This window comes from Aphelocoma coerulescens, chromosome 1 (genome assembly GCF_041296385.1).
Source record: "Aphelocoma coerulescens isolate FSJ_1873_10779 chromosome 1, UR_Acoe_1.0, whole genome shotgun sequence".
NCBI lineage: Eukaryota > Metazoa > Chordata > Aves > Passeriformes > Corvidae > Aphelocoma > Aphelocoma coerulescens.
In genome coordinates, this window is record NC_091013.1 from 68368382 (window position 1) to 68386296 (window position 17915).

General features: G+C 38.5%; 1 protein-coding gene across 1 annotated transcript in view; it reads left to right on the plus strand.

Moving 5' to 3' along the window:
* The window catches only part of TRPC4 (transient receptor potential cation channel subfamily C member 4), a 133598-nt gene that overhangs the window by 37599 nt on the left and 78084 nt on the right, over positions 1 to 17915 (plus strand). Inside the window, exon 2 of the mRNA XM_069011898.1 lies at positions 12941 to 13345. Within this exon, the coding sequence (XP_068867999.1) occupies positions 12968 to 13345 (378 nt within the window). The 5' untranslated portion in view covers positions 12941 to 12967. The remainder of the gene's footprint in view (positions 1 to 12940; positions 13346 to 17915) is intronic.

Consider the following 17915-nt stretch of genomic DNA (forward strand, 5'->3'; position numbering starts at 1 on the left):
AATTTTATTTTCCCCCTTGTTCCAATCACTGAGTGTAGAGAACTGAGGGATCCATGTTTCAGTACCATCCCATCCCTAATACCTGACAGTCTGAAGTTTTTGCTGCTGTGAAAAAAAAATCACTTTGAATAATTTGATTCTTAATCATTCCTGAAAGGAGTATTCCTTCTAGTCACAAACATTAATATGAAATGGGATTATTTTCATTTGTCTGATTTTCTCCTTAGAGAACCAGTAAAATAGTATCAACTCTTTTTGTGATGGATGGTATTATGTTAATAGTTCCTGATTATTTATTAAGGGTTATTGCATGTCTGAAGCTCTAGCTCTCAATGGAAAGAATGCCATAATTTTAGATTTCCTTGAATAGAAACCACTGGTTGTTAGTGCCCAGAACATCAGGGCACTAACCCACTTCAGTGTGAGCCAGCACAGCTGGATGTGGATGGCCTGCAGGTAATGTGAGCCCTGGGAGGCAGCAGGGCCCACAGGGACCGGTGGAGGTCCCTGCTGAGGACACCAGTGGCAGGGAAGCAATGGCTGGAGGGCATGTTGCTGTAGGGATGTGTGCTAGTCTCTGATTTCAGGGAAGATGTTACCATCAGGCCAGAAAAACCTGTTGCTTATTTTCAAGACAGAGCATGAACATTAGTTAGTAGTAGTACATAGCCTTGTTACTAACAGCTCGTTTTACCTTTGGGTTATGCTCAGCTTTGTATATACTCTCATCTTTAGAAGAAAAAACAAAATTGCAAATGGAAGCTCCATCACTAGCAGCTGAGTTTGAAAGAAATTCCTACACTCAGTATGTAACTGCAACATCAGCATGGAGGGGACTGCAGAAAGTGTAGGATACACCTGCACAATGAGGAATAATGTTAACAGCTTCCACATATTATTTGAAGGTCAATTCCTTTATGTGTCCTAAGGTCAGTTTCATCTCTTAGAAAACCAGTTTTAAGGAAAAATGGGTATTACTTCCCTTGCCAGTTATAGTGAATTGTACATATATACCCATTGAATATTGATGATCTTTAATATCTCAGGACATTTAATGAAATTTTAGTGGCCAGCAATGGTTTGATACGTTGGTTTAGCACAGCATCTGAAAGGGAACATGTGCCACAACTCATGGTGCAGTCCCTTATGTGCTAGTATATGTATTCTTTCTTAGAAAGGAATTAGAGTAAGAAATAAATTTCCTGCAAGGGGAAATCTTTCCAAAATAAATTTGGCTCATAACCTGCCTTGCTGCATGCATAACCAGCATTATTGCTGTATCTGGTTTACAATAGTGACAGGCACCTGCATATAAGGAGATATTCCTGATATTTCTAATGAAGGTAGGGTATGTCTTCCTTTATACATTTGTATTAATTTAGTTTTGACAAAATGCAGTTTCTTATTTGCGCGTTTTTTCTTTTGAAAACGAACTTCCTGAACATCTTCGGTTCAGAGAATTCTTCAAATGCAGATACTCAGGCCTAGATTCATACCCACCTGTGCCAGTCAAAAGAAAGAAATGGAGATTTGACTTAATTGCTCGGAGCAGGATTTTCCTTCTCTTTTTCCGCTAGCTCTAGAAGGAGACCAAGATAAATACATTCCAGCTTAGAAACCTTAGCAGGCTGTCTAAATTTAAGCAGGTTGCATCGAGGTACGGCACTCCTGAATGTGGCTAACATCTACATTGTTTACCTCTTATATTCATTAGTAAGAGGCATGGGTGGGTGTCATTCAACTCGCTTGGAAAAAAGAGTAAACAGTAAAAGCTTCTCTTCTTATCCAGTTGATAAGTGCCTTTGTTTTACTGTATTGGCAAATGTGATCAATAAAATAAAATGAAATAGAAAGAAAATACCATATTTATAGTCCACCTATCTTACTCAATAAAATAAAATGGTGGTGGGTATATTTAGAACAAAGTCTTCAAATATAAAGTTCATGATGTTCACAGGGAACATTTGACATTCTTAACTACAAGAGGTCATGGAGTCAAAGACTTACTGACTGCTAACAAACAGAGGCAGAGGCCTGTGTGATACATCTAAGTAAAGAGAAAACTGACTAAAACTCAGCGTCTGTGGAGGAAGATGATTACTGGAAGAAAAGAAGTTCTTATATGTATGCATCATTGCAGAATTAGGTACACGCATTATGAGGTTTCTTTTGCTTTGCCCTTGAGACCTATTATTCCACTGTTGTGGGAAGCAGAGTAAAAAAGGTTAGTCTAATCTATCTAAAAGTGAAAATTATGTGAGCATTTGCAGAATAATTTAAAAAAATTATTTTTTTTTTCCTTTTACCAGAAGTTTATTGACTGAAAACATCTGAGGAGGAAAAGAACATGGGTTATCAGCAGATTAAAAGTTGATGGTTATGATACAGTCTTGAACAAGGTGATTGTAGGTCTGGAACTTAATCAAGTAAAATACCCAAGTATGAGATAGAGAATTATTGAAATCATATAAGGCAGGAAAGTGTTTCTTGGAGTAACATGTACACTTTGGTCACTCAGAAAAAGTGTTGTGGCAAACGAATATTGCAAACACCAAAGGAGTCTGAAGGTTCAATTCAGCTGACCACTTGTACACATCTGTTACTAGTTGAATGCCTGAGGGTACCAGGGGTTTGGGGCATGAAATAAGAGCTAGAGGGGACCTGTGTCTTTTCAGGAGAGCAGGTGGGGACAGGTGGGGTATCCTGGGGTGTTACAGGTGGCACCAATGTGCAAGAAATAGGCTGGAGCTGTAAAGGAGACATATTTGTGCAGCCTGGCAAAATGAGCTCTAAAGCTGGGATAGCTTTTTCTCCAGCTATGCTGAAAGAAGGATAATCCTGTCAGTAGTTCTCAACAGCTGAACATAATTTAGGACTGAGGAAATGGTTGTGCTGGAGGAATGACACCACCACTCACAGAAGCAGTGGGTCAGGGGCATCCCAGCTACTTCTGAGAGGGAGTCTGGGCTTTACAGAATCAGACTGCTGAAGGAAGTTGGCTGTGTGAGAGGCTGGATTTGGTGGCTCAGGAAGCCATTTCCAGTTCAGGTTTTTCAGGACCAGGAAGGCATGTTGATTTTCCCTCAATCTGCCTTATGTCAGAGTTCAGATGAGGCACTTACAGTAATCCTTAAGTTTGTGAATCTCTTACAACATCTGAGATTCTTGATAGTTAAAATATTATTTCAAAGAGTTTCTGATAATCAACTGTCATTTTCCTGAAATGTTAATGTTACTTGCTGTTCTCTTCAGCTTTTATTTGCTTGTCTTGCCAAGGAGGTATTCCTATGCTGAGAATCTTAGTTAGGCTGGCTTGTGTTTAGATGAACTTGTACCCTTTGGCTTACGATGAAGAAAGCATAACACAGGTGCTTAAAAATGAAGTTTACTCACTATTTCCAGACATAAATCTAGAATATTACTTTTTAAACTAGATGATTAAAATACTGGGCTAAAAGAGTGAAGAATTAATCTTCTGCCAGTTGGAAATAATGACAAGATGCATTTTTCAGTGAAAGTTTTCTGTATCAATTATTTCCTATTTTCTTATCTGTCAGATATCTTTTTTTCTGTGAATAACATGCTGAAATAATTATATGTTTGTGAGAGGAGTCATTATTTAGGAGAAAAGACTTTATATATACTTCAGAAAGCAGTTGATAAGTATTGAGGAGATAGATTTGTTGTTCAGATTTTCAGGTGATCTATTTTTAAAGTTTTTGTGTTGTAGTACAGCAATGTACCTTCTTCTGGCATTCTCCCACACAAGAAAATACAAACTTCCTGAAGGATGCTAGAAGTATTTGAGCTATTACCCATCTCACATAATTGCTGCTGGGTCACAGATCTATAGAACACTATAATAGACGTGCCTTTGTCAGCCAGGGAATCCACATGACAGCATTCTGGTGCCATCACTCCCTAGCAATGAGAATTCTCTTATTGTTACTATTTATATTTTTCACTCCTGTTGTAACTTAGCAGGAGACTTTTAATCCTGAATTGTTATTTGAGCATATGTGTAAATGAAAATTTGGCCATGCAGGCAAATTTCTGGAAAGAACTGTTCCCCTGGATTTAGGAAGCCTTATATAATACCTCATCAAGCTATTCATTAGGGCATGTTCTGTGCTATACATTTAAAGGTCCTCAGTGACATGAAACCGTCATTTTATGACTTCTGGCAAATAGAGCTTGTCAAACTTTTGGTTTTCTGTTCTGTTTTCTTTGAAGTCTTTATTGCTACAAGGGCAGGAAAGGGTTAGTCACCACATAAGTGTACAATTTCTTGAGAAAAAAAAAACAGCATTATTTTTGTCAGGCTCTGGTCCAGATAGTAAATAGGTTTCACCGTTAAACAATTTAACCAACTAAATTATACATTTGACTGATTTCAATCAAATTCTTTTGTTGGAGTTTATCACCAAAGGGTGACCATCTTCTTATAGACTTGTATAACTATATTTTGTGTTACCTAACTAATTAAATTGTGTAACATTCTTTGCTATTGAGTTTAAATGGTTTGCTTTGAGATCCATTTGATTTTGATTTGATTGATCATTATAATTCTTTTTACTTGAGTTTGTGGGTTATTATTGGTAGGTCAGTTTAGGTAATAAATATTCCTGATTTTATTTTTATGAAGTCTTTAAGTAAAATATATTAAAATGCACCAACTCATGTGTCTCTAAGCAGTGTGAGGGCAGAACCACGAAGGATGTGGGTGGAAACAGACCAATAAATTCCAAAACTTGAACAGTTTTCCCTAACTAGCCTTTATTTATTGGCAGCTTTTGGGTTTTTTTAAAGCTTAGCCTCTTTCGAGGCTCGAAAAATACATATACCACTCTGAGGGCAGCAGCCAGTACTGAGATGCTTATGTGAGGATATATGTATGTACACAAATCTCCTCACAGCTGGCTCTCTATTGGCCCAAAATACTTGAAAAGTGTTTTAACTTATCCTTGGGCTGGCTTGGCTTGTACATCTGAAAATGGACCCACAGTGGAGTGTTTTTATTAGCAAGTCTTTACTAAAAGTATTTGGGCAGTCTGCCCAAATGCTCCCTTTTCTGGCCAAACTGCATGCTGCCTTGTACTTCATCATAGGAAGCATGGGAAGACGTGGTTCTGTGTGAAAACATAACCCTGAAACTTATAAAAGTCACTGCTCCGTGTAGCAGAATTCCCACAAGTAATGCTCCTGTCCCATGTTTCCCAACCTAATCTGCATCCTCTCTCCTTTCCTCCTCAAGTGAGCTTGCACAGTCAGACCCTTTCTGCCCAATACTTTTTTCCACAGAAATTGTGTACAGGTTTCTTCTCCCATCTTGTTCTCATTTTGAGAAAGACCACCCACCCTCTCGATGAGCAGGGACAGCCCACTCCCCGCGTCCCCTGAGAGATGTTGCCGTGCTGTGTGGCAGCTGCAGGATCACATCCACAGAGCATTAGGTCAGTGCTACTGTTGGAAATGCTGGAAGACAGCCTTCTCTGTAGCCAGATGACACTGAAGTACTTTTATCTTGAGAACTGTTTTGGAGAGCTCCTTGAATTTACCCAGGAGAATAACACCAGCCAAGGAGACAGGAAGGTCTACTCAACTGGATGTTGCAGTCACTCATTAAGATCATTATCTGTGTTATTGCCTTCCCTGTCCTTCCCACCCTGAACTGTCTGCCTACTGCATGTAGTCTGAACTCAAATCATTCATGCTCCATCATTTCAAAGGACAGGTTCATGTCAGTCAGTGGAAAGCAGTCTTTCTCTCCTTTGCTCTCGTAGCAGGTCTAAACATGTCACTGTTTCCCTCTGAGTGAGAACAAATAGCTCAGGCTTCAAGGTCATTCCCACAGATTCCCAAGGACATTTCCCTACTTCTACCCATCAGCAAGAGGTAACCAGGCATCTTGTATTTTTCTGAAGAGTGCCTCCTTCTAGTTTAAATAAAACTGGGAAGGTGAACTGATTTAATATCGTCATCTAGTGATACTTCTGTGACCTAGTGATGCTCTTTTTTTTTTTTCTCATGGGTGAGCTATTGAATTTTTTGCCCATAAGGTAAAAATGAAATTAGGGTCAGTTTCATGTGTATTTGAAGAAGCAAGTTATTGAGTATCTCTTATTTTAAAAAATACGCACATTTGCAGTACTGCATGCTTGACTCCAAATCATCCTACCCCTCTTAAGATCTGTTAATAATTTCTAATGTCTCTCAACACTTTTTATTTATATTTTGATGTTTCTCAAACCTCAGGCTGGTAGTAGTCCTGACTTTAAAGGTTACTGTTGTAAGAACCTGTCATTCTCAACTAAGATATGGTGTAACATCAGCTCTAGAAGGCAAAAGTTTCCTCCCATTTGGCATTAAGTGAACTTACAGACCATCTTTATGCTATATATGAAGCACCATGCTTTAACCCCCCCAAAAATGCTATGAAATTGCATCCTGTCTTTTATAAAAAAAAAGGAACAAAGCCAGTAATCTGTGTCACCTCATCAAAGGTTTACCACATTCAGTGTCCCAGACTCAGATTCTCCCAGGTCTCAATCTCTTAAGATGCTGATGGAGTTTAATCTACCAAAAAACCATTGTACCCTGGACCCCAAAAGTTGTTCTTTGTAGATGATATCCTATCTTCCTGACTGGGAAGCCAGAACAAGTGTAAGCAGACAACATGACAGCCTGCTTCTCATCATCTACTAAAGCTGTATACTAGGTCATGTTCTTTGCTTTACTGAAACTTTGATTGTAGGGCATTTTAAACCAGAGCAAAACCAAGAGGTTTAGCTCTTTTTCAAATTAACAGCCTTACAGGGAACGTACACCATACTGAGTTACTCAGTTTATCTCCTGTGCGTATGACTCAGTGTTAAAGTCCAAATTGCTTTTGCTATTGTTAGTTTTCAAATCTGAAAGTGGTTTTAACAATTAAAAATTGCCTTCAGTGAAACTTCATCACCTGCAGCCAAAGTTGTTCAAGCAGTCCCTGGAATCAACCCAATTGCTGGCTCAATAACATCTTCCTATGCACTTTCCAGGCTGTCTCGGTTTGAAAGACAGGTGTCTGCTAAGGAAGGCAGAAGCCTCCCTTGAAGTGGCAGATATAACCCCTTTCCCTCTGAGTTATTATGATTTTGAAATCAAGGGTCTTTAGGCAAAGATGTGGGAAATAGGAATTACAGTTCTTTATGATAGATAGATAGATAGATAGATAGATAGATAGATAGATAGATAGATAGATAACCAGTCGAACAAAACAACAACAACTATGACAGTAACAGCAAACACAAACCCAGTCCCAGCCTTCTCGGCTGTCAGGCCCTTTCCCCTCGGGTGCAGTTCCGCTCACAGCCGGCAGGGATCGCTGGCGGCTCCCGGTGAGCAGGGCAGGTGCGATGGTTCCCCCGCGGCTGCAGGGGGCGCTCCGGAGCGAGCTCGGGGAGCACGTGGCACCGGTGCCCTGGGATCCCGGGGAAGGGTGGAACAAAGGCTCCACAAACCGCTGGGCAGCCGGTCCTGGACTCCCGGAACAGCAGGCTGGAATGGCAGGCTGGAGCAGCAGGCACAAACACAAATCCCGGGTGGCGGACGAGATGTATCCAAAAGGGGAACCCCCCGGGGCTCCAGGCAGGCAGGGTGAGCACGGCTACAGCGTAGCGAAGGCTCGAAACAGCAGCGGTGCAGGGCGGCCACAGCCTCCAGCAGGGCAGGGAAAGCAGCCTTGGGATCCCGGTGTTGTTTCCAGCAGAAAGGAAAGACGCCGAAAACGGGAACCAGCAGCTCTTCTCTCCGCGGCTTCTCTCTCCAGATGCTGAGAGCGAACTCCCAACACGCCCAGGTGAAACAAAGAGTAGCCAGGCCCACCCCACCCCCAAAACGGGCTGCTCTGCTGCTTTTGTCTTTCTTAAATATAGTCATTTGTCCCCTAGCAACATGCATATGGGAGAAAATTCCTCTAACAGAAAAAAAAACTAGGACAAAACTAAAACCCCAACACAGGCACAGTGTGGGAGTCAGCATGGACCCCAAATTATTCCCAGAAGACAGTTCTCATTCAGCTGCCCCGTTTTTGGGCAAAGGATGGACAGCATGGGCACAGCCTATCCAGTTGACCCTGGTGCCTAGAGCATGTTAAAGTTACTGTCTAGACATTTGGTTACAAGGCAATATCTGGACTGATGCTGGGTTCAGAAATCAAAGGCTTATCTGCACTTCTTTTGTTCTTATTGAATTGCAACAGTTCAGTTCTGGTGATTGACAGTGAAGGAACTTTATGCTTCGTTTGGACTGGGATTTATCAGAGCTAGTCTTGCTTTCCAAAACTGTCCTTGAACATCATTTTTACTGTGTATCAAATAGGGTTCTGTGTCAGAATAAAGCTGGTATGTCGCAAATCTATTTCAGAAAGAAAATTTCATATTTCATGAACCTAGAAAATGTCAGAAACTTTCCTTTGCCATGAAAAGTGCATCTAATTTTTTTTTTTTCAGAAGATCACAAAGACATCAGCACATTATTCACTTGTCATAAATGTTCTGGTTTCCTGAGCAGGGTGATGCCATAGTTACTTTAGAAGCTTAACTTTTTTTTTCTATGCAGATAGTCTGAAAAACTAACTCATGAGCAAAATCAGAAGTGTGCTTTTGATGATATCATTGAAGAAGCTATATAGTATAATGCTATAGTTATCGATCTATATATAGTATAATCCTATAGTAAGTCTAACAGTGGTCAATGTTGGAAATAAAATATCTTCAGAAAGGTGTTGTCAGTGAGGACTTCAGAATTTGCACATGTGGATACTATGGAGCCCATCCCTATCACTCCTGCTGCCATCTGCTGAAGGAGATGTGTTGTCACTGGGGTCTTTTTCTGTCTCTGAAACATTTGCAGTACGTCTGTGAGCAGTAATACGAGTGGCTCATCTCAGAGGCTCTTGGTGCCTGCTGGTGCCTCATTCCAGTTCTCCTCTCACATCTGGCTGTGACTGTTTTGGGGTAGGGGGACACATGCTAGGGAAATGCAAGTCAGGGTCCCCTGGAAAGATAGGGAGGATATGATCATATATGTAGAGGAAGCAAATATGGTTGAATAAATGCCAAGGAAATCTGATTGTAGTTTTTCTTGAGCTTTAGTGGGGAAACATCTGTGTGCTTGTGATTATAATATGCAAATATATACACATATACACAATGATAACAGCAGCAGAAAAAAACTTCCAATTATTTATTTAGCATTAGTAAAATTAATAACATTAGCTTTTCTTAAGAAATACCAAATTATTAAATAGAGTGTAAATGATAAAGGTTTGCAAAGAAGGTGGAATGTTACCATTCCCCTCTGAAAAACAGCATATGAAAGAAACAGTCCCATATAATTTGAAATAATGGTCTGTAGCAGGAGTAAACTGAACTGCTTGTTAAAAAAAAATATTTTCGTGTAAGAATCACTTTTCAGTCAAAGTATTATGATTTCCTGTTTTTATCTATTTCTCCTGCTCAGGTGCTGCTGATATTTCCATGACGTGGCAGGAAGCACTATATAGAGTTATTTTGTCTTTATTTCTTCTCTAAAATATTTTTATTGTATGTCAGGCATATGGACTCTGTAGAAACTATAATTACACTTTTTTATAAGTTTGCACCATATTTTTTTTTCTTTCATTCCCCTCACACTGGCCCAATGTATTTGACCTCTTGTTTCTTAGGCTTCTTCCTGCACAGACACTCAAAGCAATTGGAGACTTTTTTACTGCTGCTGGCTGTTTCTACTTCTTACAGCTCCATGAAAATCTGTCATGTGCATGCATTTACATGTGACAGCACAGTAACAGTTGTTACACAACAGTATCTACCTGTAGATAAAATAAAAAGAGATGTTTTATTTTTGTAAACACCCATGGAACCATATCTTTGTTGTTTATATCACCTTCCAGGAGTGTACTGTATCAGCAATCAATCTCTAGTTTCTAATTGCATGTAAACATAGACTTTTAGTTATGACAGAACTTTATTTATGCATAATTATTTTCAGGAATTAGTGCAGGCAAGAAATAGAGATTAGCAGAGGACAGCTATTCAGAAGAATGAAAACGTGTGTTTAATATGTCTCTTCTAAAAGAAACAAGCTAAACTTAGACCTACTTTCCAAGAATCATGAAAAGGTAAACAAAAAAGGTTCCAACAAGTATTTTCCTTATGGTTTACAGTGAAGCAATAAAAGATCTTCATCAGACTTAACATAAAAACTAAGAAACAGAAAACTCCCAAATCATTGTCATGAAATCATGATAGATCCCATCTGTAGGTCACTGTACTCTTCTTCTACCATAAACATCTCTGATGCCCAATTTCATTGATACAGGTTCATTTCTGGTTTGTCTCACAATAAACGGGGAGACAGTGATCTGTTTTTTCCTGTGCTTTCAAGAGAGAGGAGCTTTTAGCATTAACCTCCCAGTTGCAGTCCCTCAGTTTTCTCCAGGGGTCTTGGGGAACTCTGTAGATTGTACGAAAATGAATAGTATGTGTACGTTGTTATGGGTTAACTTGACATCTACCTGACAGATACGAAATAGAGCCTGTGGTGAGGCCTAAGTCATTGTCAGGTGGCAGCTGGAGTCAGGCAGGACACCCTTCCACATCCAGCACCCAATCTACTTGAGTATGGGAACAGGGAAGTGAAACTCTTAAGTGTCCGCGGCTGTCCGTGGAATATGGCAGTCCACCTTTCTTGTAGATACCTCTTGTGAACTTCTACATTTATGTCTGTTTATTTGCATCTGAACATAAAACTTTCTTCCTTCTTGAATTGTACATGCAGTTTTGAAATGAAAGAATGAAAAGCAAGCTGATAAAATACAGTGCATTAAGAATGTGATATCTGTTCTGGGGTATAAAGCTGTGCAATGGATATGAATATTATTTTACTTAGAGTGAGATTAACAGAACATAATCCACACACTGTGAAACCTCTACTAGCCCAGACTGTAGACTGATACCATCTTGCAGAGAGAACTGGGAAACATCTTGCAAAGGATTGTGATTCCTCAGCTCCTGTATATGGATCTGGAGGAGAGTTCTTTCTCATGTGTCTTGTTTGCTTTTTCCTGCCTGCCTCAAGCCCTGTTGATCTGCTCTGGAAAACAAAGAAAACAACTCAGTAACAGCCTTTGTACACATCTCTCATTGCACTGCTTAAGAAAAGTGGTGCAGATTAATTACTATGTTCCTCATAGTGTTTGGTGACTTTTTTTTTTGATGAATCAAAACCTCACAATAATAAAAATACATATTATAGCTTGCTATAGAATCTCACCAGAGATTTTGTTTTAATAACGGAAGAAAGTGGAGGAAAAGGCAGTGGGTTAATGCAACTTGCATTATCAGCTGAGAAAATTACAAGAAGCTACAGTTCTTTCTCTAATAAGGTGTACAACCTCTAACTGAACAGCAGAGGGAAATATTTTTTGTGTACCTTGTTCTTTGAGGTAAAAGTTTTCTCTTGCCCCTTTTCCCCTTTTTATTTTTCCCTTTTTTTCCCAGGTAGAAGATTGGATTTTCTCATGGTTCTTTCTGTTAGAAGGAATTTTTTTTTGCAAAGTCCTTGAATACAGAAATACAGAAATAAAAGCACAGACATTATGTGCTTTACTATATGTAACACTTTGGAGTTGTTTTGTAGCTGCTATGTTTCAGTATTAATTCTAGTTTAGAACCGAGTAGCTCAGAATCAAAACTGTGACTATTATCTACCAGTCCTTGGGAATTTATCTCCTATGGATTTTGTTTTTGCTTTTAGGTTCTGAATTTTAATTTATAAGTTTGTAAGTTCTGATTGGAAGAACATTTTATGTGAATGTTTTTCTAATAGCATATCAGATTGAATCAAAATCTTAGTAGGGAAGCTCACCACTGAACTGTGCAATCTGTGCCTGCCACAGATAAGTCGGGGTATTTGAGTAGCACTAGGAAGATGTAAAAGCTGTATTTAGTTGTCTACACATAATCCTCAAGTAACATATGGGCTGTTGTAGGATGTCAGAGACGATGTCTCCATCGGAATTATCTTTTGCCCAGTTGGAGTTGTTTTCAGCACAGTTTTTGAATTGCCTTTCCTTGTAGCCTATAAATTCTACATTCTTTGTGTCCATTGTCAGCAATCCATTCTTCTCCCCAGGCTTTGTTAACCTCCCCCTAGGTGTAAGACAACACTTGGACAATAGTACCACCTTTAACTTATCTCAGGTCCCTGCTGTAGTGGTTTATCTCACAGTCCAAGTCCAAGATATCCACAGAGGTATATTTGGAGGATAGAGGGAGGCTTTGGTGGTCATTGGTGGTCACAGATGCCATCTTTCCCATAACTTGGTGTGATCTTTGTTTGACCAGTGATATATGTATTAGCAGTTGCTTCTCTACACAGATTGCTGTAGTGGGAATTTTTTGTCCAGGTGCACTGACCAGGATGTGCTAACCAGATCTCACCTCTGTCAGACATGGGGTTGTCACCATCCTGTCACTCCCTTCTGTGCTTTTTCCCATGGCAAAGTCTTTCTGTGGACTTTACAGTGTTTGAGGCAGGCAAGTCTACTCTTTAAGTTCCTTGCAGAACTGAATGAAGAAATTAAGGATGAGGCAGAGCTACACTTTTGGTGCAAACTATGTTGTATCATATCATTTCATGTTTGCCAAAGACTTAAAAAATGCATACAAGCGCGTGGTATTCTGACACGTATGCTTTGACTTGGTAAGTTACAAACAAGCACTGTTTTGGCTTCCACTCTTGCTTACAGGTTCTATTGGTAAACAACATTTTGTACATGTTTCAACATCACATTTTAATATGAGTTTTAAGTACTTATATATTGCAAATATTAATTTGGTGCACTGTACCCCCAAAACCAGTTACTGATTTGATCTTTATTTTCATGTTGCAGAGACAAAGGATTAGAATGGCATAAAATATGGCCCAGTTCTATTACAAAAGAAGTGTCAATGCTCCCTACAGAGATCGTATCCCTCTTCGCATTGTACGGGCAGAATCCGAACTGTCTCATTCAGAGAAAGCCTATCTGAACGCCGTGGAGAAAGGAGATTACGCCAGTGTAAAGAAAGCTTTGGAGGAAGCAGAAATTTATTTCAAGATCAATATCAACTGCATTGATCCCCTGGGAAGAACTGCACTCCTTATTGCAATTGAAAATGAGAACCTTGAGCTCATTGAGCTGCTCTTAAGTTTTAATGTGTATGTGGGAGATGCTCTGTTGCATGCCATTCGGAAAGAGGTGGTTGGGGCTGTGGAGCTGCTGTTAAATCACAAGAAGCCCAGTGGAGAGAAGCAGGTATGTGCAGGATTTTCTGAGTTTGTAGTTTGGTTTAATGTAAAGAGAAGAATCATGCAGAGGGAGTAAGAAAAAGAAAAACAAAACCAACCATCATCCTTGCACACAGTACTTAAAATCAGAAAATAAATTACTTTGATGCTGTATGCATTGCATTCATCTGTGTTTAGACATCATAGAATCAAAAATTGTTTTGAGTCAGAAGGACCTTTAATTATCATCTAGTTCCAACATCCTGCCATGGGCAGAGATATCTTTCCTTAAACAAGGTTGCTCAAAGCCACTTCCAACCTGACCTTGAACACTTCCAGGGTAGGACACCCAGAACTTCTCTGGGCAACCTGATCCTGTGTCTCACCACTCTAATTGTAAAAAATGTCTTCTTCTGTCCATTCTAAACCTACCCCCTTTCAGTTTAAAACTGTTTTGTAAAACTTTTCCTGTCACTACAGGCCTTGGTTAAAAGTCTCTCTTTGTCTTTCCCATAAGCTCCCTCTGTATAATGATAACATTATTCCTGCTAATATTACTGGGAAATCTTTAATCATTCAAAGTAGCAAGTAATTCAAAAGAGAATTGTTAATTCCCTGGTAGTGTTAATATGTAGTCCATTTGAATTAATTATGATGCTGCCATAAAAGTCAGTAAATGTTTTAACCCATCCATGTGGAGGTCATCATATCCCAACTCAGCAAGGCAAAACTTGCAGACATGGCCCAGTTGATCAGAACTTCGGTCCTGTCTCAAGTAGTCATCCATCTTATCAAGTACAACTAGAAAGGTGCAAACTCTTCTCCCTTTCTCCCTGGCTTCTCTCAAAGGAAAAAATCATTACATACAGTCTCATTCATGTTCTGATACCTACTCTGCTTTCCCTTGAGCTGCCTTGAGAAATCTCTAGGAAGTATCTAGCCTCTTGCAAATCTTTCTCATTTTAAGAAAATAGGATAACATAGCCCATAAATTCTGATATTCCTAGGAGTCTTCCTAGGAAGAAAAACCTTAAAAGTAAGTTATACTATTGTATTCTATTTTCATCAATTTCAAATGTCATGTGTTATAGGTACTCTATTAATGTATTTCAGTGAATAGTATGTTGAAATGATTACAGCCCTTTTACAGATAAAGCATACAATATACTTTAATTACAGTATAATGTACTTGACATGGATAGAATTGCAGATAATAGGTAAAAAGAATATTTTTTTCTGATAAAATAACATGAATTCTCTGCTTCTTTTTTAAGGAAAGAATTATACTAGGTATTTCTGTAAATACGTGTGCCTGCCTTCTCTTCTAGAGGGTAAAAGAAGAGCTCCTGTAAAATGACAACAGATTTATATCAGAGAAAGAGAAGTCTAGGTTCACGTTTGTCTCATTTCATTGTTCCTCAACTGATAGTGCAGATAAGAATACAATGCATAGGATGTATAGTATAGTATAGTATAGTATAGTATAGTATAGTATAGTATAGTATAGTATAGTATAGATAGTATATCAATGCTGTGTACCAGGACCCTGATGGATCCAGTGCACAGCCCCATCCCAAACCAGTTAAATCACCTGTGTGTCCATTATCCAGCCTCTACAGTGAAAGTTGCTGTTTGCAGGGCAGAGTTCATGCCACTTGATGGTAGCCATCCAAAGGGGTGTCTCGTCGCTGGTCTGGCTTCCTGCGCTCCCCTTAGCAATGGAGAAAAATGGAGATCCTTGGAGAGCACCTCCTGCTGTCTTTCTCAATTACTTGTTTTAAGACAGCATAAACAAACCACTTTTTGGCTTTAAGAATCAACAAATTCACCTTAAAATAGCTGCCTAAATTTCCGACTGTAATTCAGACCTTCAGGATTACTTTTTTGTATGTGCCACAGCTGCTGTAATGAAAACATTTGCATACAAACAGTAAAACTTGTATTAGGTGAGCTTCATGCTATAGCAGAAAAAAGATAGGCTTACTTTTTGTGTGAATACTACCATGTTAAATTATCCACAAACTGCTTTGCTCCAGTCCAGAGGTTAGGTGTCTGTGGTGAAGCATAAGCATGTTGCTTCAGTGCCAGACTGCACGCTGGCTGATGTGAAGAGTGCTGCTCCTCCTGCTCTTTTTTGGTTTTCCTGGTTGCATTTGCTGCGGGTCTTACTGTAAAGTGTGAAGAATAATCATGAACCATTTGAACAGAGACATCTCCTTTTGTGTCTGTACAAGGCTAGGTTTGCCCGTTGCCACTGCAGGCACTGCTTGCAAGCCAGTGCTTAACAAAAATGGCTTTTCAACCAACAGGTTGCTTACATGTGTTCTCTGTTGTAGGCACAACAACAATTAAGCTTCTATGGGTGTCCTGTGTGTAATAATACACTGATAATCACACTGGTTCATTTTTACAAACATGGCATGCTGAAGAGAATGTAAATGCCAATGACGTTTTTGCAGTAATGCCACTATGAATTTAGTATAATAATAAAGTACCTTCTGGCTGAACAATCATTCCAATGGGCTAAAGATATAAAATCTGGATACTCAGAATGATATGCTTTTTACATACTTTTATTGCATACTTTTTTCCTCCTCCAGTTTTTTTTTTTCATTCAAGTTTCTTTTGAAACTATTTCAAACTACAACTTTACTTTTTTGATTACTGGTATTTGTAAATATTTAACATATTACTTAGACAATGATTCATTTTCAGATTCAATGCTTTTAATAACATATTATCTTTGGCTGTTTGCTTTTCCTTCTTTTTATGAATCTGGTCATGTGTGGTAAAATCCTGGCCCCTTGAAGTTAGTGGGAGTTTTACCATCGATTCAGGGAGGTCAAGATTTCACCTTTTTTGTTTTTTTTTTTTTGGTCCCTGCTTAAAAGTTTTATTTCTACAGGAGACAGATAATAATAAAAAGAAAAAGCCGTGCTAAATACTTTCAAGCACAAAAAACAGTTACCCAAATACTTCATTAGTGATAAAAGTTATGAACAGGAGACAGATAATAATAAAAAGAAAAAAACTTTGCTAAATACTTTCAAGCACAAAAAACAGTTTCCCAAATACTTCATTAGTGATAAAAGTTATGAACATTCAAATTCTGGGAAAAAACTGATATGATTCACAAGAAAGTGAATTGGCTCTCACTATTTTTTTATATTCATGAGATAATATCCTATGTATGATGCATAGCTAATTTCAGCTTCACCTCATATAATAATGTAGCTATATTTGTAAAATTAAATCATTTTTAAGCATAGAATTTCTTATATAAGTCAAGTGCTCATTGTCAATGTCAGAAAGCTAGAAGAAAATGTCCTCTTGTATCAACAGAAAGCTACCATTCTTCAGGACTGCTGACGTATCTTTTAAAAGAACTGGTTGTCCTCCAAAATTTAATTCTTTAAAAATTTAAGTGTTGCAAAAGAAAATGGGGAAAATGTAACAATATGTTAATTCTGACCAAGAAGCAGTGCATATAGTTAAAATAATATGTTTTTGCATTTTTTGCATGGAAAAGTTTTATAAGCAACATCTCCAAATTAGGAGATGCCACTGAATCTCAATTTACACTTTCTCCTAAAAGAAACAAAAAACAATAAAACAATAAAAAAGAAGAAAAACCAAACAAAAAAAACCTCCACCAAAACAGAACAAAAACCAACCCCATCCAAAACAAAACCCCAATAAGAAAAAACCCTAACAAAACCCCAATAAAACAAACAAACAGCACCCCCCCCCCCCCCCCCCCAAACTTCAAACTATAAAACAATGTTCACATTTTGTTAAAGTTAGATCTAAACTCTCTAGTCTACTGATCATTCAGCTTCAGGGCTCTACCTGATATGTGATGTGCTCAGCATTTCAAAGACCCCATAGGTTGCAATGGTTTTAACCTTATTATCAGTATATGGATACATCTAGTGCCACCTGGTGACTACCGATGAGGCATGTATGTTTAAGAGTTTTGAATTGTCTTTGAACTTCTTCTGTTACTCAGTTTTTGAGTGAAACTTTTGCACTATACATTAATCCAACTCTGGAAAAGGGGTTTTTTTTTGTCACTTGCATTATATTCATTATATTTTCTATACTTTTTTAGCTGTACCAGCTGCTAGAGCACAAGTAAAAGAGAATAGCACAAATTAATGTGAATGAGTTGAGGAAACTTGTCCAAGTACTTTTAAATTACCATTCTTCGGAGCCATATGTCCTGAATTATCTGCCAAGCCACTTGTTGCTTACCCTGATGGATAGCTGAATGCCAAATTAAGAGGGGGAAAAAAGTTGTTCTTTTAAATTTAGTGTCTTCAGAAAACATTTTTGTCTTGTTAAATTGCATGCAGCATCCACAGATGGGCTGAGGGTTAGGTAGAATAAAAAAATTAATACCTTTATCTAAATTATATTATGCTATACTGCTTAAGGAATCCAGTCATTGATCATTAGCTGGGTGATTGACTATCTAGATATTCATATATATTCAGGGAAGACTGAAGCAGAGGTGTAGCTGCCTTCTAAGGCTGCAAATCACGTAAGTGAAGCTGAAATCTCAGTTACTAGACTTGAATCCATGTAGCATTGTATTA